Below are 22,486 nucleotides of genomic sequence, written 5' to 3'. Positions count from 1 at the left end.
TTCTGAAATGACAACTTTATTTGATAGTTATCTTTTACTTTGACTGGTGCTCATAAGTAAATACAGGGCCATAAAAAAGGAGAAATATTTAAAAAGAAATCGGCGATAACTCGTAAACGATCAAAATGTCAATCAAAAATATCTAAAGTGATTCTTTTGAATGTGGGTTTTAGTGCTCTTCAATAAACCTAAATAGAATTATTCTCTAAAATAATTAGGAAAGTCAATAATTGACCCCATTAAAATTTACATGGGATTTCCTATGTCCCGTCCGACGATGCAACACCCGGTATGTCATTAGGTCATATTTTTACTTAAAAATGGATAAGGCAGGTTTTGCAACTTGACGCCTCAAATAGTTAATATTAACTTTACAATACACAAAAAAACAGCAGTGGCATTTTGCCGATGTTCAGAAGTCTGTTTTGAAATGTAACTGAACATTGTCAACTTAATGGATTCCTTAAAAAAAATGAAACTGAAAAAGCGATACATGGATTAGAAATTTTTTCTTTTTAAATGTTTCCTTCAATAATTTCCGACAAGCTTTTGGGAAGTTTCCTTTTTATTTATACAGTGACAAGTGTTGGATTTCGAAGGTTTCCACCCTGAACTTCCTCACATACACAGACAGAAGCAGCAGCCGTTCAGTATTATTTATTTGTTTTTCCGATTTTATTTTGGTTAATTGACAGCGAGCCAAGTCTAAAAAAAGTCGTTTCACCTATTCAAACGAACTGTCGCTTGTCAGCTTAGAGAAAAAGAAGACGAATAGACAGTTGTGCAAATATATTTTCTTTTTTTTTTAATTTATGAATTTTATTTTTTTTTCCGGTTTGTGTGCATATACTGAATGACACCGAAATCCATGCATATTGCATACATCACCACTTCTTTGTCTTTTATTGATTATATTTTTAAATTTTGATTCTAAATATTATTCAGCATGATTCACTTACGGCGAGATCTTTTATTTTAGTTTGTTTGAATTGTTTTGAATTATTACTTTAGTTTTATTAGGTAATTTGATATTTAAGTAGCTGGGATTAGTTTTAATTAAATAAATATGGCCCAAAATATGGATCCACCTCTTCCAATATTAACTTCCCCTAGGAGATGCAAGACTTTGTCGTTGGCGCGGAAGCTCCTGGTCAGGTGCTAGAGGAATCCCCCCTAGCACTTGGCTTGGTCTAAGAAGCATCTTACTCATCGTCTGGTCCCTGACTGTAGTGTCGTGGCCAGGGAATTGCACCAAGACATAACGATACCGGGCGGGGCTACGGACAGCCTCAACCTTGGGGCATCGGGGGGCACCCCATTGTATTTTACCCCTTACTTCTACATGCGGGGCTCCGTAGAAGTGGACCGACTGTCCTTAGCGACTCATAGGAACACTATGAGATCTGGTAATAATAGTAATAAAACATCACCGGTGAAGCTGTGGGGAAACCCCCTAGCGACACTGGGAACAGTAACAATGAAAGTTCCAAGGGGCCAAACCCAAAGAGAACTACAGGAGAGGTGGCTGACACTTGCGTGAGACCATCCTCCGCAAGTGGCATACAAGTTACCACCTCCTCCAAGGGTCGGGAGCCTACCTCCTACCTCTAAACCCAACAGGCGACACAAGCTACCGTTTCGTCTACCCGGCCTGAGTCGTAGCTCCTCGACTGTGAAGGACACGGGTCTCCGTAGGAAGTCCTGGGACTGTATGATGAGTTATAACACAAGAAAGGGGGACGCAATAGATCTCTAAGGTCGCAGAGATTAACCCCCCTCCCACTTATTCTAAATTCTAAATTCTTCCAATATTAAAGAACCTATAAAGAGGCTTAGGTTTACAGCAGATGACGTCTTAGCCCTTCTAAGAGAATTTATTACCTGTTGCCCTAAACCCACTGGCAGACGTTGAACAATAAAGCACTGGAAATAAGCACTTTAGCCCTTTAGTTTTAAAATACCTAGTGAACAAAACAATTTTAAAGTTTTAAATTCAAAGTTAGGTTAAGTAGCGGACGCGACGCGAACAGAATTCTTTCCGATGCGATAACTATAAATGAACAGAGTTAATACCACCTCACGTAAAGGAAACAACACCTGGCCTTATTAACGTCCATGCACGCTATTTGGTTTAGCGATATCTCTCTATTACGCTGTTTATTGTTATTTTAGGCGAGTTTATTTTTGCGCACAGGAAATTTTACTCGTTTGCACATCGCCATGAAAAACAATTTTCGTACCACGAATTAGGGACAAGATTTTTATCTGTATACTTATAGGATGGAATAAGCAAGTTTTTTTTTTATTTTTAAAAAATACTTTTTTACTATACCGGGTGCGTCTCAAAAGTGGCTCACCCCTATAACTTTTTATTTTTTTTTAGATAAAAAAAACACATTTGCTATGTTAGAATATGACATAAATTAGGAATGATTGACATTGAATTGTTTTTGTCACTTCCTATTTCGCCGGAAATGACTACAACTTTTCATTTTCTAATAACATCCTCGGTATTTTTTTACTTTATTTGATAGAAAATGACACTCTGAATAGAATGACTTTCATATATAAACTTTTTTGACATTTTCGGCATATGGTTTATTTGAAATTGTAACATAACGGTAATTTGATTCGAAATACCAAGTGTGTGGTACCAAATTATTTGTAAAAAATACCTTTTCCAAATATGCTAATGAACAACCCTTGTTTTATTTGAAATAATTGAGCTGATTAAAAATTTGGACTCTTTTAACTAGCCAGAACAAGAGACGAAAAGCATTAGACGGTGAAATATTTTTCCAAGGCTCCTTGATTAAGTGTCATTTTCTATTGAATAAAGTAAAAAAAAATTCGAGAGTACCATTTAAAAATCAAAAGTTGTAGTCGTTTCCGGTGAGACAGGAGGTGACAAGAACCAATTGAATATATACGTCAATCAAATCTAATTTATGTCTAAAGTGCCACACAAATATCGTTTTTTTATCTGAAAAAAATAAAAAAGTTATAGGGATGTTAGTATGCTGTTCTGAGTTTCGATAAAACAGTAATTAATAAAATTTAAATACTCTCCTGATATATTATTAGTGATTTGTAAAATTGCTAATAAAAATTCTATTTAACTGCTTTGAAATTTACTTATTATTAATAATTGTATTTCAGCATAAAAACTCATGATGTTTCTGAGAGATTTACACACCACACATACCCAGAACGTTCCAACCCTAACCAAAATAATCCAGCATCAACAAAACTCCTGAACAAATTTAAGTAGAACTGAGTTAAAAGTGTTACAAACAAAAAAAAAAATACTAGACTACTTTGGGTAGTTTTAGATGAGCTACTAAGCACTCGTTCGGGTTGTTATAAACATGTATCTAACAAATATTTTTGATTTTTGATGACTTTTTTGGATTTTAAATATATGTTGTTTGGTAGATAGACATAACATTATGCAGTTTTTATTGGAAAATAAAGTGAAAATTTAAAATTTTGTTTTCCGATTATTTTTATTTATTTGGGGAATTTTTTTACTTGTCTTGAACATTGCAGATAGGGTATTACATATTCTACAGGGTGGTTCGAACTGTATTCCGGAAACTTCGACAGCATGTTCTGCAGACAAAAATAAGTAATAAAGTTCTTATAAATGTATTTCCTAAAATGCTTAGTTTCGGAGATACAGGGTGTAGAAGTTTCATTTTTATTTTGATTTTTTTCAAATAATTTCTGAAGTAACGTCAATATTTAGATGAAAATTGATGTTTGGTAGTTTTTTGACATGAAAAATTTGATTTTGATGTCAATATGACTCCTATTTGTAGGGGGCGCCACCTACATGTATTTAAACTGTTTTGAAGAGTAATAACTTTTTGTCCGTACCGGTATAAAACTGCTGAGGGAGAAATATTCCGTAAAAAAAATACATTAATTAAAGTAGTAAATAAATACATTTCCGTGATTTTTTACGTAAAAAATGTCTCTTGGTAAAAATCGCTACGAGCAACCGTTCTCAAGATATTTATAATGGAAAAAGTCAATACATGTCATTATTGACAAAAATAAACATATGTTGAGTAGATTGTTATTTGACTGAAATGATAAATTTGGAAACTTTTTTAAATTAATCATTAATTTTTCTTTGAAAAAATGACAATAAAACAGTTTCTGTTGAACTTTTGGCACAAAAACATTTCAAAATTATGATTTCAGTCTATACAGGCTGTTTCAAAACAAATACGAAAAACTTCAGGGGGTGATTCCTTGTTCAAAATAAAGGGTAGTTTGCTTTATAAACGTTGGGTCAAAAAAAGTCAACCATTAGGGAGATATTGCGGTACAAAGATGGCGGAAAAATAATGCAAAACGTATTGCAGTAGAGTAATGTCAAATGAAATATTAGAAACATCCTAAAAAGTGACAGCGGCCGACTAGATTTTTTCCTAAAAAAATGACAGAACCCCACTAGATTCTTTATCTAAAATTTTTTTGGTCCTGACATGTAATGTAATGCTTTACATTTTTTTTATTTCAAATCGGTGAGTTTTATCAAAAAACACAAGAGATAAAAAAGTTTCTAAACAAACTAAACTGTCCAAATTAATTTTTTGGCATGTGTTTGATAAGATTTTTCTTTAAATTTCGTTAACAAAAATGATAGGGGTAGTTTATTTCAACCCCTTTCACTCATTTTTAAAAAGTGAAAAAATTACCAGAAAGTGTGTTTTCATAACAGTAATGCCTCCATAAAATTTCATTAGTCTATCGCTTTTCGTTTTTAAGATAAAAAATAAAAACATTATTTTTCGGCTATCTTTGTACGGCGATATCTCCCTAATGGTTGACTTTTGACCCAGCGTTTATACTACCAAACTACCCTTTATTTTGAACAAGGAATCACTCCCTAAAGTTTTTCGCATTTGTTTTGAAACACCCTGTATAATAACTATTTAGTCAACATGTTTAATTTATGTCAATGATGACAAGTTTTGATAATTTCGATTCCAAATATCTCGAGAACCGTTACTCGTAGCGATTTTTACTAAGACACCTGTTTTAGGTTAAAAACGTTGTAAATGTATATTTTTCACTCAGTAGTTTTATACAGATATGGACGAAAAGTTATAACCTACTCTTCATACCAGTTAAAAAATACGTAGGTGGCGCCCCCTACATATAGGAGTCATAATGACATTAAAATCAAATTTCTTAGATCAAAAAACTCCCAGACACCAATTTTCATCCAAATATTGACGTTACTTCAGAAATTATTCGAAAAAAAAAACGAAATAAAAATGAAACTTTTCTTTTTGACAGTGACTCACTCACCAATCATCAAAATTACAGGAGACTCCTAGAAGTCTCACTAACTCCATATTTTCAATTTTAGCAGCGTTTAGTCTATAAAGGAAGAAAAAAAGCAAAAACACACAGTGTAAAAAAATGCGTGACTATCGGCCTGTACCACTGCGACCTTCCTAGATCTATTGTGATCCTGATCATTTCGCAAACCTGTTTAAAATCATGAAAAATCACATACTACATACTGCCATTACTCGCTGACCAGTATCTGACAGGCATTAGAAGATGTTCACGCATGGCATCTTTTTTATTAACTTTTCTGTGACTGAAAAGCCCGATACGTGATGTTATCTGCCTACCGCACTCCAGACATTCAAAAATCTCATTACTTTGTTGCATCTTTACTTTTTGGTTGTGATGCTCTTAACTGAGTTTACAATTTTTCTCCATTGAGTTCTATTGTGAGCTACTTCTTCCTACTCGTTCTGCATATTAATCGCCTTCAAGTTTTCGTGGAAAAGGTCCTTGTGCCTTTTGAGTTGTCCATCCGGCCTCCTCTTACCGTTTACAAGCTCACCGTAAAGCAGAGATTTTGGTATGCGGTTTTCTTGCATTCTGCATACGTGACCAGCCCATCTTAAGCGGGATTTGGTAACGATGACTTCAATATTTCAAGGATCGATACGTTTGAGACATGATGGAACCATCGGATTCTTAAGAGTTGTCTAAGATGTCTCTGTTGCAACTTGTTTAATGCGCTTATATGTCGGCGGTACGGCACCCAGGTTTCGCTCCCATATAACATGGTGGAGATTATAGTAGATAGAAAAATCACACGCTGCCACTGGTACCTATCAGACATTCAAGATCGGCGACTGATATATTATTGCCTAATACGGAAACGGCAAACGCTCTATGCATTTGCCCATATTTCATCCGTTTATTAGGCAAATTCCGCATCTATCTTCCATGTAAATCAATCGGAGACTGGAGAGGTTTACCTGGCCGAAAGAGCGACGGCCATATTTTATATTCGAAGGAAAAGACGTCGTAAATCTCGTTCGAATGCGATAGCTGTAAAATTTTATTTTCGCGAAAAACCCTATGTTTTTCTTCTAGCACCGACCGTCTCGATGAATTTTTCATAATGCGATGCATTTTCTAACAGTTCTCTTCTTAAAAGATGCATAACAGCACCTTTGTTTTCTAGAGATGACGAACATTGTTATAAAAAAGTTTGATTTTGAGACTATATGATTTTTTTCCATAGCAACGGTTAAAATTGCCTTATATCTATCAAAAATAGTAGATAAAATAGTACTTTAACCGCAAGAGTAGATTAAATGATACTTTAACAGCGAGGATAGGTTTAAAACTTTATTTATTTTCGCACGTTTTTTAATTGCTTCCATTTTTGAAAATTTTTGTATTCCTTTTTATAAGTTATTTGGGATTTAAATGGAAGTAGTTTGGATATGGCGTTTGTCGCCTCAGCCCGAATATCTGTTGGTAATTTACTTATTTCGTTTTGAGCCATATCTGGCTCCAATTCAATCAGCAATCGACACGAAAAAGAATTAAAATATTGACTCAAAACTGACAACTAAAGAGACAGCTTTATTTGTCAAATTACAAAAACGTTAACCCAGCACAATATTTTTCCCACTCGTAATAAATTTTTTAAAATAGTAATTTCTGAATATTTTTTTAAACGTAACTCGCTATGGAAAAAATTTTTGTTTTATTCGTGTCCCGAAATTAATTCACTGGCAATTTCATCGCTCGTGAATTAATCTTTTCGGTTGACGATAAAATGCCGACGATAAATTTTATCGTGTTGTATAAAAAATAACTATTATTTTTAATACATAAATATTGGCAAAATGTTATCAAAAGATTTTTTTGATGTTACTACATATGATTAATTAAGAAAAATATGTCTTTTTATTTTTTTCTATAGAATGTGACGTGAACTGTCACAAGAAATGCGAAAAATTGATGGCAAATTTGTGCGGCATCAACCAAAAGTTGGTTGTAGAGGCCATAGAAAAAGTCAGGAAAGGTGAGTAGCAATAACAATAATTATTAAATATTGCTTATACAGGGTTGTTCACCATATACGACACGGAGTATTGTAGCTAAACAATTAGATTTCTACAAATTGTAAGTTTTGGGTTCGTTGAAGGACTATTAGAGCTACAATTTAAAAATATTTTTACAAGATACAGAGTGTCCCAAGTAAGTAAAAAATATAATAGTTGTATTTTTTTTAATGGAACACTCTGTATATTATTCTATTTTTAGATTTTACGATTGAAATAAAGGTAAATTTGATTAAGGTTTATCGCACTTAAACCTTACCCTTTTTGAAATATCTTCAATTTTTTGAATTTACATTACAAATTTTAAGGCTTCATTTCTCCCAAGGGTATCAAAGATTTTAATACTAAATATTTACTGAAGTTTATTTATTGATCAGATATTGTGTTGCAATAATAAACAAAATACTACCTTAGACAGAGTGTCTATAAATTTATAATAAATAATTACTAGCTTTAAACGGCAATAACTTGTTTAATTTAAATGGAACACCCTGTATATTTTTTACGTGAATCAGATGCACAATTTAATTGTCTATCAAATTGTATTATACTATTTTTTACCTATCCCTTCAAGTTTTCGTAGAAAATGCATTTTCTTATAATTAAGTTCTGATTTATCAATATACCCATGGAATATTGACATTTTAGATTATTTTTAAAGATGTAACAAATTTTCAAAGAGTACAGATACTAATATTGTCGATATAATTTGCTTATTTAATTCAAGAATAAAAAAACAAAACTGTTTAAATATTATTTGTTAAAGAGCACCAATTAATATAATCCCAGTATTCAAACTACATTAATTGACTTTTACGTTGATTAATAATAATTGCTCCAAATACTAAAAAACTGAATTTTGTATGTGTATTAGACAGTGTGGTAAAAAGTAACACCTTATGAATTTTATTTGATTTTTTGACGAATGCTTATTTATAACAACAGAGACGTTCATTTTTATAACTTATTATCATATAGATTTCTGAGTCAAATCCATATTTATTTAGATAATTTATTAATAATAATTTATTAATTAAAATAATAAAGTATGTAATTAACTAATTTTTGCGCGGAAATAATGGTGGTATATTTAATTGGTATACTCTTTTACAAAGATTTAAATACTTTTCTTTTTGCAAACCGATGGGCCTACAATGTTATTATTTTTACTACCTGTACATTTTGTACATATATTGCTTTAAAAAATCTAAAATTCCATCGATATAGTGATAAATGAGCTCTAAATTTAAAAAAAATGCATTTTCTACGAAAACTTGAAGAGATAGGTAAAAAATGGTATAATACAATTTGTCAGACAATTAACTTGTGCATCTAATTCACGTAAAATATTCAGGGTGTTCTATTTAAATTAAACAAGTTATTACCGTTTAAAACTAGTACATAATTATTTAACATAAATTTTTGGACACTTTGTATAAGGTATTATAATTTTATTAGAGCAACACAATATCTGATTAATAGAAGTAATCTTCAATAAATATTTAGTATTAAAAACTTTGATACCCTTGGAGATATGAAGCCTTAAATATGTATTTTACTGCAATTTCACAAAACTGAAAATATTTCAGAAACGGTAAGATTAAAATGCGGTAAACCTTAATCAAATTTACCTTTATTTCAATCGTAGAATCTAAAAATAGAATAATATACAGGGTGTTCCTTTTTAAAAAATACAACTATGATATTTTTTACGTATTAGCATAGAATATCTAGCTACGCCTAGCTAGATATTCTGTGGTATTAGGGACAATCTGTATCTTGTAAAATGAATTTTAAATTGTAGCTCTAATAGTCCTTAAACGAACCCAAAACTTAACAATTTGTAAAAATCTAATCGTTTAGCCACAATAATACGTGTCGTATGTGGTGAACAACCCTGTATTTTCAGATATGTTTATTTATTTATATAACATGTTGCAAACGTTCGGTGAAATAATTTCATAATTCCAACTGAGTACTGAAAATTTTATTCTAATGATATTATAAACTACCGTATGATCGAAAAAAAATGGCGTCCAGTTAGCTGGGAAATGACGATCGATGACACTCCCCATGTAAATTTACATATAAAATGACAGCGATCTTCATTTCATTGCCATCGCTGACGCTGTTTTTTCTCGATCATACGGTACTTTAGAATGTTAGTATTTAAATAAATCGTTAAGGAAAATAAGTAACGTAGGGTTGCCTTCTTTCAAAACATATTTTCAGACAAAAAAAGGTGCAAAATCAAAACAGATTCTCAGATATTTTGAGACCGAATTATCTTATACCTTCTTTGGTATTTCGTCTGCGATCTTTATTGGAAAATTCCAATATCTCCACGCCTACGCAGCTCGATAGGTTTTTTGTTTTATTCAAAGCATATTTCTAAATTAAATTTCGCCATCGGTAATGAGATTTCTTCATAATGGAAGAAAATGATTTTGGAGATTAAAACGACAATACTTAGAGGAAATTTGAAGCTTTTTGTTAGGTAAATGTTAATCCCCAGCGGGTATTTTTGGATTTTATACCGGGTGATGCACCGTCATTGGAAACATAGGAAATCCTATGCATATTTTGATCTTTCCAAATATTGGCTCTCCTGTTGATTTTACGGTGAAGTCGTACATAGGTTTCTAAAGACGTACATATGCTGAATGCACATGTCAAATTTAAACAATATTAGACAAGTCAATTTTAACTAATTTAATCTACGACAATGTCATTATGACACATTTAACATTGTCATTTGGATGTCATTATGGCTTTCATAATAACACGCAAATTTTAAAATAAGAAACAAGCAAAAAAAAGTACCTAAATACGTTTATTTATTGTAAACATTCCTTATAATATCAGTACAATTGGTTAAATTAATTCCAGACGATGACAGGTGAGTTGAATTTTTAGAAAATAAATTTATTTCCTGAGTGCTTGAACTTGTTGAAGACCCTTCATTGCCAGAAATGTTACCCAAAATATTACATGACACGTTTTTCTTATTTTCTCTGGAATTTTCTGTTTAGCTCTCTACCACTGTGTTAGAGCGCCAACCACCATGTCTTTTAACAGTTAATAAATGCACTCCTGAATCTGCAAGCAACGACGCAGACGATCTACGGAAACAATGTCCAGTGTATTGTTGTGGATTTGGAAGACTTAGGAACAATGCTATTTTATACGGCATTTTCCCTAAAGTATTAATGCCAACGGGTTGCTTAATAAATTTTCCATTTCTGTACCCCACAAAAAATCGAGTATGCTCTGTGTTGCTTGGCCGCATAGCTATATATCTTCGAACCATTTCCACCATATTTATTCCTTCAACATTCCCTTTAGTTATAAAAAAAAATCTCGTGATATCTTTGTTTTCGTAAACGGAATAATGACATGAATGCATTGTCCTTCATCTTTAACATTTTGCAGCTGCAGATTTGTCAACTCGATACGCCGGCAGGCTCCACCGCAAGTTCCACTATCAATGAAACTTTTGTCAGGAAATAAGTTTTATCATCGGCTTCCAACAAAAAAAACGAGTTATATCATCTTTTCTTAAAATTCTCGATTTTTTTGACCGAAATCCTTCCGATTTTCTTTTTAGAAATGCAATTAAATGGACGTACTTACTAATAACTGTATTTTTCTTCACTGATATAACTGAACGTAGCATGGAATAATACACCCAAAGTAATGAAGCCTCCCTATGTTTTGAAAGATGTTCAAAATATTCCAGGGGAACCTTTTCGTTACTACTATTCTTGATTCCTTTCCCTTTACACCAATCTTCAAGTTTTACATAGGCTTGCTCGTACGTTTGTCTTGATTTTTCGGGAAGTAGGGAATCGACAAAGTTTTGCGCAATGCTTTCAATATCCAAAGGGACACTTTCAGAATCAGAATCACCCATATTAATATTATTTTTTGCTTTTTGCTAAAACTGAACGTTTAACACAAAATTGAACATCTATAATTGAGTTGTCAAAGTCAAAATGGAAACAATCAACAAGCACGGTTACCACGGCGTCCACTAATATGGGCACCTGATAATTTTCAATTTTGATTTTTATGAGGATATCTCTGATATTTTAAATTAAATCAAATCTCTTTGGATCGTCCCTCGTGTCGCGTCGTAGATTAAATTTTGAATGATACACGTTCGATACGAACTTTTTAATGAAACTTATGAATGCCATTATGATGTTCCTATCGAACTTGTATCATTAATAACTATAAGAAAAACTGGTAACAATCCAAAACAAATAAGATGTCAAGATTGATCCGCAAGGCGTAATCTTTCTCAAATTTAATTTTCATTCATTTTTGTATCTTATCTTATAGCAGCTTTAAGAGCTATCAACTGTGCAAATCGAAATTGTTTAAAGAATGCCTAGAGAAGCTGGAACAAATTAGGCAAAGAAAATAAGTCCATATCAGCCCATCAAGTGATAAAATGTAATGAAAAAGCAAACGATCTAGCTAGAAAAGGAGTGAACATTAAACTAACTGGAACATTGAAATGACTGGAAGGCAATAAACAAGTGCGAACGCAAATTCTGTGGGGAAAATGCAGAAATACCAGAACAAAAACATACGTTAAGTACCATAAACATTGGTACGACTGATATCGGAGATGGAGAATTAAACTCTCGAAAACCGTCTAAGATACTGGCTTTTGTCACAGCCCTGAGACTGTACGACGAGTTATAACTCAAAAAAGTGTGATCAACTCTTTCCCCCTCCAATTTAATCTACAATCTATTATTTCATCGAGTCTACAAGATCCTTGCAGTACGTTTTTTTTAAATGGGACACCGTGTATATGTTATAACAATTAGAAATACCTGGCTACGTGTTGTAGAAGGCAGCTGATTTTTCGAAAAAAAATAAAGGTATTTTTAGAAGCTTTTTGGAGTTATATCTGTATCGAGTAGGTTGATGTTTGAGTTTTTCGAAAAAATAAAAATACCTGTCTAGTGATTAGAATTTCTATTTTTGATGGCTGCAAAATCGTTTATTTCACTTGCGACACACCTATTATTTGTTATTTTATTATATGTCGTTTAAAACAAAATATTAGATGAAATGCTTCCCAATAAAAAAAAGAATACAGCAATACTGTCAAGTTTAAATATTTATTTCGTATTTTTTACTTTAAGATGCATTATAATATAAAATACAGCTTAAATACTTTTTTAAAATAAATTGAAAAAAACTGTGTTATTTAACTTTAAAATTTATAAAAATAAAGTTTATATTTCTTAAATTATACATTCTTATACATCTTTAAAACACCCTGTGCAATAATATCGTGAGCAAATCTTCCTAAATCATTATTTGTTCGGTCAGAACCAGATCTCCTGAATATTTTGTTTTTTGACTCATGTCAGCACATGCTTTGGTTAATTTTTAAGAGCAATATGAACTTGACACGAACATTTTGAAATTTTTTCAATTATTGTTACTTTTTGATGGTAGTCTTCATAGTGACGAGGTGGCTTTGGTGATTATTGTTGTGTACGATAGAATATGGTTCTTATTGTCGAATATTATGGAAAAGTCATTGATCTTGTTGAAGTTGGCCGAAATTATGAATATTCGCTTGGTCCTTGAAGAAAGAATGGGAAAACATAACAAAATATATTTGCAGTCTCATTAACAGTATCGACGTTTACAGACAGTTATAGCAGCCGGGGGAGGCAATACAAAGTATTAGAGTATTTTTTACAAGTTTTTTGCTTATTTGTTCACTTAGTTAATACAGTTATTTTTTTTCATAACCTTAGTTCTGTTAGTGTTACTAATATTTATTAAAACCAAGCCTGTATCGTTACTTTTTAACGTTTTTTATAATCTAAGAGTTCTAATCAGTGTCAATGTGACAATACGACAATAATCACCAAAACCATCAAATGATATTAAAAAATAACATCATAAATTAATGATAGTTGAAAAAATTGCAAATTGTGGCAAGTTCATTTCGCTCGTAAAAATTAACCAAAGTATGTGTTGACATAAGTCAAAAAACAAAATGCTCAGAAGACATGGTTCTAATCGAAAAATAAAGTTTTGGGAAAAGTTACCGACGAAATTATTGCACAGGGTGTTTTAAAGTTAAGATAAAAAACAACCCTTCAATTAACCCTGTATGATAAGCTAAATAAATACTAAAGTTTATAAAAAAACTGAGTTTGTGATTTAAAGTTGACAACAAACAAACAACGCTTTATTGTACAAAAAGCCAAAACGGCTTCATCGACAAAGCACTCATAAAACAAACAAAAGCACAAAGAAAATACAAACAACAAAAAATACACAACACAAATAATACGATTCAAAAAAATTTAAGTCATTAAAATAACAAAAAGAATATACATGGACAATTGCAGAACAGTACGCAGTAAATAGATATAATTTTAGAGTTATAAAATATTAAATACTTGACCTTTGACCATGTGTGAGATGATCAAAATAAAAATTATAAATAAAATTCAAAATTGTTCATAATTAAACATCAACAAAAAAGTCGTTTACCGTATATAGGGCTCTCTCCAGTAAGTATGGTTTTAGAGCTTTGCGAAATGCGGGAAAGAACGAAAGCGACTTGATATTCAAAGGCAGATGATTGTACATTTTTTTGGCATTGTACAGTATTGAACCTTTAACTAGTTCTGAGCTCGGGGTTGGCAGATAAAGATCGTGCTCCGCATTCCTAAGTGGATAGTTTTGAGATGGCTTTTCGGGAATAGCAGATATGTGCTTGCGGATCACGCAAACGGATTCAAAAATGAATAAAGAAGGAAGAGTCAGTATTTTGAAATTTTTAAAGAAATTCTGGCAGTGTGAGTTCTACTGTTCAGTCCCAATAAATACCGAACTGCTCTCTTTTGAAGTCTGAAAATACGATCAAATTTTGTTGCGCAGCAAGTACCCCAGAACGGAAGGGCATAACGAAGATGTGACTCAAAAACGGCATAATAGGCTATTTTAGAGGTTGAGAAGTTAAGTTCCTTAGAAACTGGTCTTAGCGCAAAACAGGCAGCGCTTAGTTTCTTTGATAGAGCTTCGATGTGAAAGTCCCATTTTAACGAGTTGCCTACAACAAGTCCTAAGAATAGAGTCCAGGACGTCAATAGTGGTGTTATTAAGTACAAAAGGTTGTATAGTACTTTTATATGACAAAACTTTAGTTTTTGATAGGTTGAGGCATAGGAGATTAGAATCGCACCAAGATTTAATGGTGCGTAAGTCACTGGATATAGTATCATATAGTGCCGCAACATCTGGGCCGCTCCAAGTGAAACTAGTATCGTCCGCAAAGAGGCAGAAACAAAATAGGGCCAAGTACTGAACCCTGAGGGACACCACATTCTATAGGCTTACAAGAAGACATAGACGTATCAATCCTCACAAGCTGCCTTCTGTTGCCAAGATATGACTTAAGCCATTCGAGCGGCACTCCCCTGAAACCATAGTAATGCAAGTTGTTAATTAAGATATTATGATTTACACAATCGAAAGCCTTAGAGAAATCACAGAAAATTGTAGCTGTAGAGTGATGGTTATTCAGGCTAGAGTATACATTATTAAAAAGGTCGAACATAGCATCATTTGTGCAACTGTTACTTAGAAATCCAAATTGATGGGTAGTAAGTATTTTGTATTGAAGGAGAAAAGATATAAACCTTTTTTTAACCAATCTTTCAATGATCTTAGATAATGTGGGCAGGAGTGCAATTGGGCGATAGTTCGAAGCTTCATCTTTATCTCCTCCTTTATACAGAGGAATAATTATTGGTGTCTTAAGGCAGTTTGGAAAAACTCCTTTTTGGAATGACTCGTTAATTAAAGTAGTAAGATGGTTTAATGGAATGGCATTCAGGAAGTTCAGAGAACATTTTGAGAGTAAGCCCATCAGTCCCAGATGAGGATTTGTTTTTAATACTATTAATTGTACTACGGAGCTCATCTCATGCTACCGGCGTGAAGAAGAAACTGTGTAAATTCTCATTTGCTTTAGGGAGATATGAAAGTGAATCATGAGAAGGAGTTATGGTGTTTACTAAATTTTTAGCAACATTAACAAAGTAAGTGTTTAAATCTTCAGGTGAATTAAAGACTGTTGATAGATCTATATACAAATTGCTAAAAAAAATCATGAAAATAGGACTGAAAGTAAAAAATATATAAGACATGCTTTAATCTTGACGAAAAAGTGTTCCCTTGCGTTTTTTGCATTTAAGTGTATTTTAGATTTGATTTTTGTAGTGACTATAGTGTACATGGTTTTGTCCATCAATCCCACCAGCTTTAGATGCCTATTAAGCTCACTATAAATGCCTTGTTAGTAGACATGTCTTTGCTTATCAGGTCTGTCATGATTTTTGGCAAAAGTTCCACTATGAATTTTTCGCATATTTCTGCCTTGGTAATTTCTCTTTTCTATCCTTTTGTGATTGCTGTCTTTTTCACTTATTTGATTTGGTAGTCAACTAACTAACTTACTTAATTGGCTCTATTTAAACAAAATTGATCTCGTAACATGTCCAATGAGCTAAAAATAATAAACGATGCTAGACAAATACACATACAAATTATCATACACATACATACAGAGAAACCCAAAAAATCTTTGCCGTCACTGGCCAAACGCCGATCTTGACGCTGACTGGCTAAAAATAAATCGATATCTATCGCCAAAACTTAACTAAGCGAAAAAACAAAAACAGTAAAATGGAAATGAACGACCTACGTCACTTAAAGGTTCTCTTTATTGTTATTATTATTACCACGGTAAATTAACGGTTTGTTAATTAGAAGTTATTTATAGGTTCGTTGGTATTGGTTTAGTTCAAGTTCAAGGTTCAGTGGCGTCATAAAAGAAAAGAAATTATACAGGGTGTCCCAGGCTGAACGTGCATTAGAAGTTTTTAGAGAACTACGATATCTAGATAGGACATTTTTTGCATATCATAGTTTCACAACGAGATCTATCGATTAAAAATATTTTCAATATGGCGGCACTTCCGGAAATACCGGAAGTTGAACTTGATTAGTTTTCTTATATTATGTTTATTGTTTCGCCAAAAAAATAACTCATATATTGTTTCTTTTCAACTAAAAAGACAATTTCTCGTCGTATCGATAAGCCAAAAAAGAAAAACTCGAAATAATGACGACAGGAATCTATTTAAAAAAGAGAGCGGGAATATGAGAGCAAACCATCGTATAGATTGCCGCAGGACCGGTCGAGCCAAGCCAAGCAGCAGCCCCTAATACCGACGGTATTTTCTTTTGTGTCGCTACCCGGGGCGGTTTTCGGTTTTGTATAGGTGAAACGGGGGTAGATTAATAATTTGCCGGATCCTGCCAGGAAAGAAAGATGTCAGGGATGGGGTTGGAAGCTATAGGGGAAAATTCCGGGGTGTTTTTGTGGCAGTCAGGGCGAAGAATGAAGGATATCTATCGGGTATAAGGGTGGACTTTTGTTGTCAGGTATTAAAAAAAAAGAGTTTTACTTATGATAAAGTTTCTTTCTGTAGAATATCTTCCTTTTTTTCTCGGGGGTAATAGATCGGGGGTAAATAATATCAGTAGGTAAATAATTAAGTATTTTAATGATCCAAAGAATAATAGGAATTGAAATTATAAAACGATATGTTACGATAAAACCCGGTCATTATACCAACTAACTGAGCATTTTAGGTCAAAATTAAGGCTTTCAAAACGGTCAAAATTAACAAAACGCAGATAATCACTAAGAGAGTAAAAATCATTTAATTATTGTTAATGCAAACCTGGATTTTTTACTTCACTAATCAGTGCTTTTCTCAGCTTCAAAATCATCATCATCTTCATTATAATTTTCTGCTTATTCAACCATTTCTACTATGGAGAATAATTTCTTTACATATTATATACAGGGTGATTCCTGTAAGTCGGTCATGCTTTCGAGGAATGATAGGGGACGTCGAAATATTAATTTTGATATAGCACACTATGGGTCGGAAATGCTTCTTACGCAAGATACAGGGTGTTAAAGTTTTTGAAAAATTAAAGATAAACTTTAATAGTTTTTTAACAGTTGAAGGTATCGTTATAAAATTTTATTATAGGAGTGTGCCTAACAGAGACACTTTAAATGTAAAAAGAAGAGGTTTTAGTTTCAACCGGTAGTCTTTCAAATTATGTACATTGCCTTTCCGCATATACCCATAAAATATTTTGTCTTTACATCTTTCCGTTTTCATATAATCAACCGAGGCGAATGAGGTGCGCCACCTTGTATAACTATCTTATACTAAACACTATTTAACTCCTTTGTTTTTCTATCTAGGTTCCATTGATAGTCGTGACTCTCCAGGCAGTACCCTTAATCCAGCTCTGAATCCAGCCTTTGCACTGGATTACAATGATCTTCCCGAAGAAGTGTCCCAGTCCAGTACTTACCAGAGCTTCCAGAGGAGTGGGAGGATCACCCCACCAGCCACAACGATTCCAAGGTTCAGGAAATACTGCGTGGACGATTTCAACTTTTTGAAAGTACTTGGAAAGGGAAGTTTTGGAAAAGTAAGTGTTATATTTGCCTTACAACCACATAACCACTGTTCACTTTTATAAACATTTTCACTAAAATGACGAATACACGATTTTAATTTAGTATTAATATTCAAAATATGCTTTGGAGGTCCTTCTTCAATAGTTTTTAGGGTTCCGTACCCAAATGGGAACCAAGCCAAAAACGGGAACCCTATTGCAATGATAATGTAAACTTACACAGTTTCTTTTTTTCGCCCGTAGTTTTAGAAGAGCTTTGCAGTACAATTAATACCATCAAAAATAAATCCTCTTCTGGGACCGACCGGCTAACTTTAAAAATCTTTTCGAATCTGCCAAAAAGCACTCTGAATCACCTAACAACTTTAATAAACATGTCGTTCCAAAATTGTATTTTTCCAAAATGTCTTAAGACGGCAATAATCATTCGTCTGCATAAAGGAGGAGACAAAGATGAAGCTTCTAACTATCGCCCAATTGCACTCCTTCCAACGCTATCTAAGATCATAGAAAGGTTGGTTAAAAGAAGGCTGGTATCTTTTCTGTTTAAGTACAAAATATTTACTGAATATCAATTTGGATTTCTAAGCAACAAGTCCACAAATGACGCTATGTTTTCCCTCCTTAATAAAGTTTACTCCAGCCTAAACAACCATCATTCTACAGCAACAATTTTCTGTGATTTTTCTAAGGCTTTCGATTGTGTAAGTCATAAGATCCTAATTAATAAACTGCAGCACTATGGGTTCAGGGGATCATCTCTCGAATGGTTTAAGTCGTATCTGAGCAACAGAAGTCAACTTGTGAGGGTGGATACCACGTTGTCTTCTAGCAAGCCAATAGAATGTGGAGTACCACAAGGCTCAGTACTAGGCCCTATTTTGTTTCTTCTTTTATTAACGACATTGCTAACTAAACATCAGTGGCAAAATATGTCTTTTTGCGGACGACACTAGCTTCACTTGGAGCAACAAGGACATCGCGGCACTTCATAGGATTATATCAAATGACTTAATCACCATTAAATCTTGGTGCGATTCGAACCTCCTGAGTCTCAACATTTCTAAAACTAAGGCTTTGTCGTATAAAAACTCGTTGCAGCCTTTTGTACTTGACAACACCACCATTGACGTCGTAAAATCCGTAAAATTCTTAGGGCTTGTTGTGGACAATTCTCTGAAATGGGACATACATATCGAAGCTTTGTCGAAAAAATTGAGCTCTGCCTGTTTTGCATTAAGGTCTGTTTCTAAGGAGCTTAACTTGTCAGTGGCTAGAACTGTTTATTATGCACTTTTTGAGTCGCACCTCAGGTATTCCCTTCCATTCTGGGGTACGTGTTGTGCGACTCAATTTGACCGCATTTTCAAGCTCCAGAAGAGAGCTGTTCGATATTCACTGGGACTAAACAGGAGGACTCATTGCCGGGACTTTTTTAAAGTATTAAAAATATTGACTCTTCCTTCCTTATTTATATTTGAATCGGTTTGCCTAATACGTAAACATGTATCAGCTCCTCAAGAAAGGCCATCTCACACTTATCCACTCAGGAACGCGGAACAAGATCTTTATCTACCTACCCCACGCTCAGAGTTAGTTAAAAGTTCAATATTATACAACTCGAAAAAAATGCACAATCACCTACCATTTGTAATCAAATCCATAACATCATTTCTTTCATTTCGCAAAGCATTGAACTCTTATTTACTATACAAGGCTTTCTACGCCGTAAATGAATTATATTTTGAAAATCGAATTTGATCTTGTAAACACTGGTCTAATGTGTACCCTGTACTTAATTTGATAATAAGGAACCAGGAATTGAGACCAGAAATTATTTCAGTCACTTTTAGTTTTTCCACATTAATATAATTTAATTTTCGGAGTGCATGTAAAGCGTGCCATATTTTATCTAGGTTGTCTAATTCAAATCATATTAAACACGGATTTTATTAGCTCTAGTTCGAGTAGTAGGTGTTATTGCACTATTGTAGTAAGTAATAAATCTATTGATTTATTACTGTTTTAAAATCTGTAAAATCCAAAAGGCGATTTGTTTTTTCAATTCTACATTAAGCTATAAAAGTTACAAATTTTGCAATTCGTCCTAGTTTTTCCTGATATTCGTTGAAAACCTATACGAATAGAAAAACAGGTAAAAATACCATTTAGCAATGTTCCCAAAATAAAAACATCATTAACCCGATTGCTAGTTGTTTGAAAATGAGTAAAAACTGGCCAATAGGTTTAGAGAGTTCATGATTTGAAAAGCAAAATACTCTTTTTTTTTGGAAAAGGCATACAGATTATGACTGGATATACCGGGGGTGTCTCAAAAGTGGTTCACCCCTATAGCTTTTTTGTTTTTCAGATAAAAACGAGATTTAGTATGTTAGTGTATATGACATCAATTAGGATTGATTGACGTATTCAATTGTTTTTGGTCACTTAATGTTTCACCGAAAATGACTATAATTTTTTATTTTTAAATGGCACCCTCGATATATTTTTACTTTATTCGATAGAAAATGACACTTTGAATAGAATGACATTTCATATGTCAAATTTTGATATTTTCGTCTTAAAAAATCGTATTTTAAATTTCAATCTAGAGTGTTATGGCTGTGTTAAAAACACTAATTCTTAATCAAGGAGCCTTGGAAAATAGATTAGATCGTCTAATGTTTTTTTTGTGTCTTGTCCTGGCAGGTTAAAAGATGCCCAAATCGTATTTTTAATCATATCTCAGTTTGTTCAAATGGAATAAGGGTGGGTCATTACCATATTTGGGAAAAGCATTTTCTTAAGAATAATTTGGTACCACACGTTTGGAGTCAAATTGACGTTATGAACCGCATGTTACAATTTCAAATAAACATATTTTTTTTTTTTTTCATATTTTCATTCAGAGTGTTGTTCTATTCAGAGTGTCCGTTTTCTATCGAATAAAAGTTAAAAAAAAACCGAGGGTGGTCCTTTAAAAATCATAAGTTGTAGTCATTTCCGGTGAAACAGGAAGTGACCAAAAACAATTGAATACGTCAATCAATCCTAATTTATGTCATATACTAACATACCAAATCTCGTTTTTTTTATCTGAATAAATAAAAATGTTGTAGCTGTGAGTCACTTTTGAGACGCACCCGGTATATACAAGGGCTGATCGAAAAGACACTTATATAGGGTGATTCAAGCTTCCGAAAAAGCTCTATATTAGGTTTTTGGTTTGTGAATTTCATTATTTTTTGGAATAACGGGGGTATTGGTAACGCATATTTTGAAAATATTTTTGTCAACATACAGGGTGATTCAAATATATTTTCAAACTAAAGTTGTATATTGTTAAATGGAATACTATACAGGGTTGTTCACCACATAAAAACACGGAGTATTGTAGTACGAAATTTAGATTTTTTACAAATTGTAAGTTTTGGGTTCGTTGAAAGGACTATTAGAGCTACAATTTAAAAATATTTTTACAAGAATATCAGAGTGTCCCAAATAAATAAAAAATATCAAGTTGTATTTTTAATAGAACACCCTGTATATTAATTGCATTTTTTAGTTTCTTCTACGAAATTAAAATATAGGTAAAATTGATTAAGGTTTATTACTACTTAACTTTACCGTTTTTGAAAATATTTTCCAAAATTGGTTGTGAAATTGCAGTATAAATTTAAAGTTCATTTTCCGAGGGTATCAACGTTATTAAAAATAAATATTTCTGAAGTTTATTTATTATCAGTTATTGTGTTGCAATTAATAAATAAGTATACTACCTTATACAGAAGTGTCTAAAATTTATTTTTAAATAATTACTAGCTTTAAACGGCAATAACTGTTTAATTTAATGGACACCCTGTATATTTAAATGAAAGGAAGTCAGATGCACAATTTAAATTGTCTTATCAAATTGTATTATAACAAATTTTAACAATATCCTTCAAGTTTTCGTTAGAAATCATTTTCTTATCAATTTAGACCTCTAATTTATCAAATATATCCATGGAATATGACATTTTAGATTGTTTTAAAACAACAAATGTAGCAAAATATACAGGATAGTAATAATTATCGTTTTTCCCTAGTAAACGATAATATTACTAGACCATTTGTATCTATGCAAAAAGAAAACTATTTAAATCTTTTAAATAAAAGTATACCATTAATTTAAATATACCACCAGTATTTCCGCCCCAATACTAATTAATTACAAACTTAATTGGGTTTGTTAATAAATTATTCTAAAAAAAAAAAAAAAAAAAAAAAAAAAAAAAAAAAATAAAGTTAATGAAATGAAACGTCCTCTGTTTATAAATTTAAGCATTTTGTCAAAAATGAATATTCAGTTTTAAGGTGTTAGTTTTTTTCCTAACACTGTCCATCCTGTCTATTAGATATATTCAGTTATATTTATTTATTAACAATTATTATTAATCAACGAAAAAGTCAATTAATGTAGTTTTGAATACTGGGATCATATTTTGGGTCCTCTTTTTACATATTTCATACAGGTTTTTTTATTT

General features: G+C 32.5%; 1 protein-coding gene across 1 annotated transcript in view; it reads left to right on the top strand.

Annotated features, from left to right (window-relative positions):
- LOC115886576 (probable serine/threonine-protein kinase DDB_G0278845) overlaps window positions 1-22,486 on the top strand; it is a 107,934-nt gene that overhangs the window by 23,871 nt on the left and 61,577 nt on the right. The window contains exons 2-3 of the mRNA XM_030905810.1: window positions 7,259-7,360; window positions 17,740-17,972. Of these exons, the coding sequence (XP_030761670.1) occupies window positions 7,259-7,360; window positions 17,740-17,972 (335 nt within the window). The remainder of the gene's footprint in view (window positions 1-7,258; window positions 7,361-17,739; window positions 17,973-22,486) is intronic.

This window comes from Sitophilus oryzae, unplaced genomic scaffold, assembly GCF_002938485.1.
Source record: "Sitophilus oryzae breed Bouriz unplaced genomic scaffold, Soryzae_2.0 scaffold_1145_pilon_pilon, whole genome shotgun sequence".
NCBI lineage: Eukaryota > Metazoa > Arthropoda > Insecta > Coleoptera > Curculionidae > Sitophilus > Sitophilus oryzae.
The sequence above is the reverse complement of the archived record's forward strand: the minus strand, read 5'-3'. Positions and strand labels throughout refer to the sequence as shown.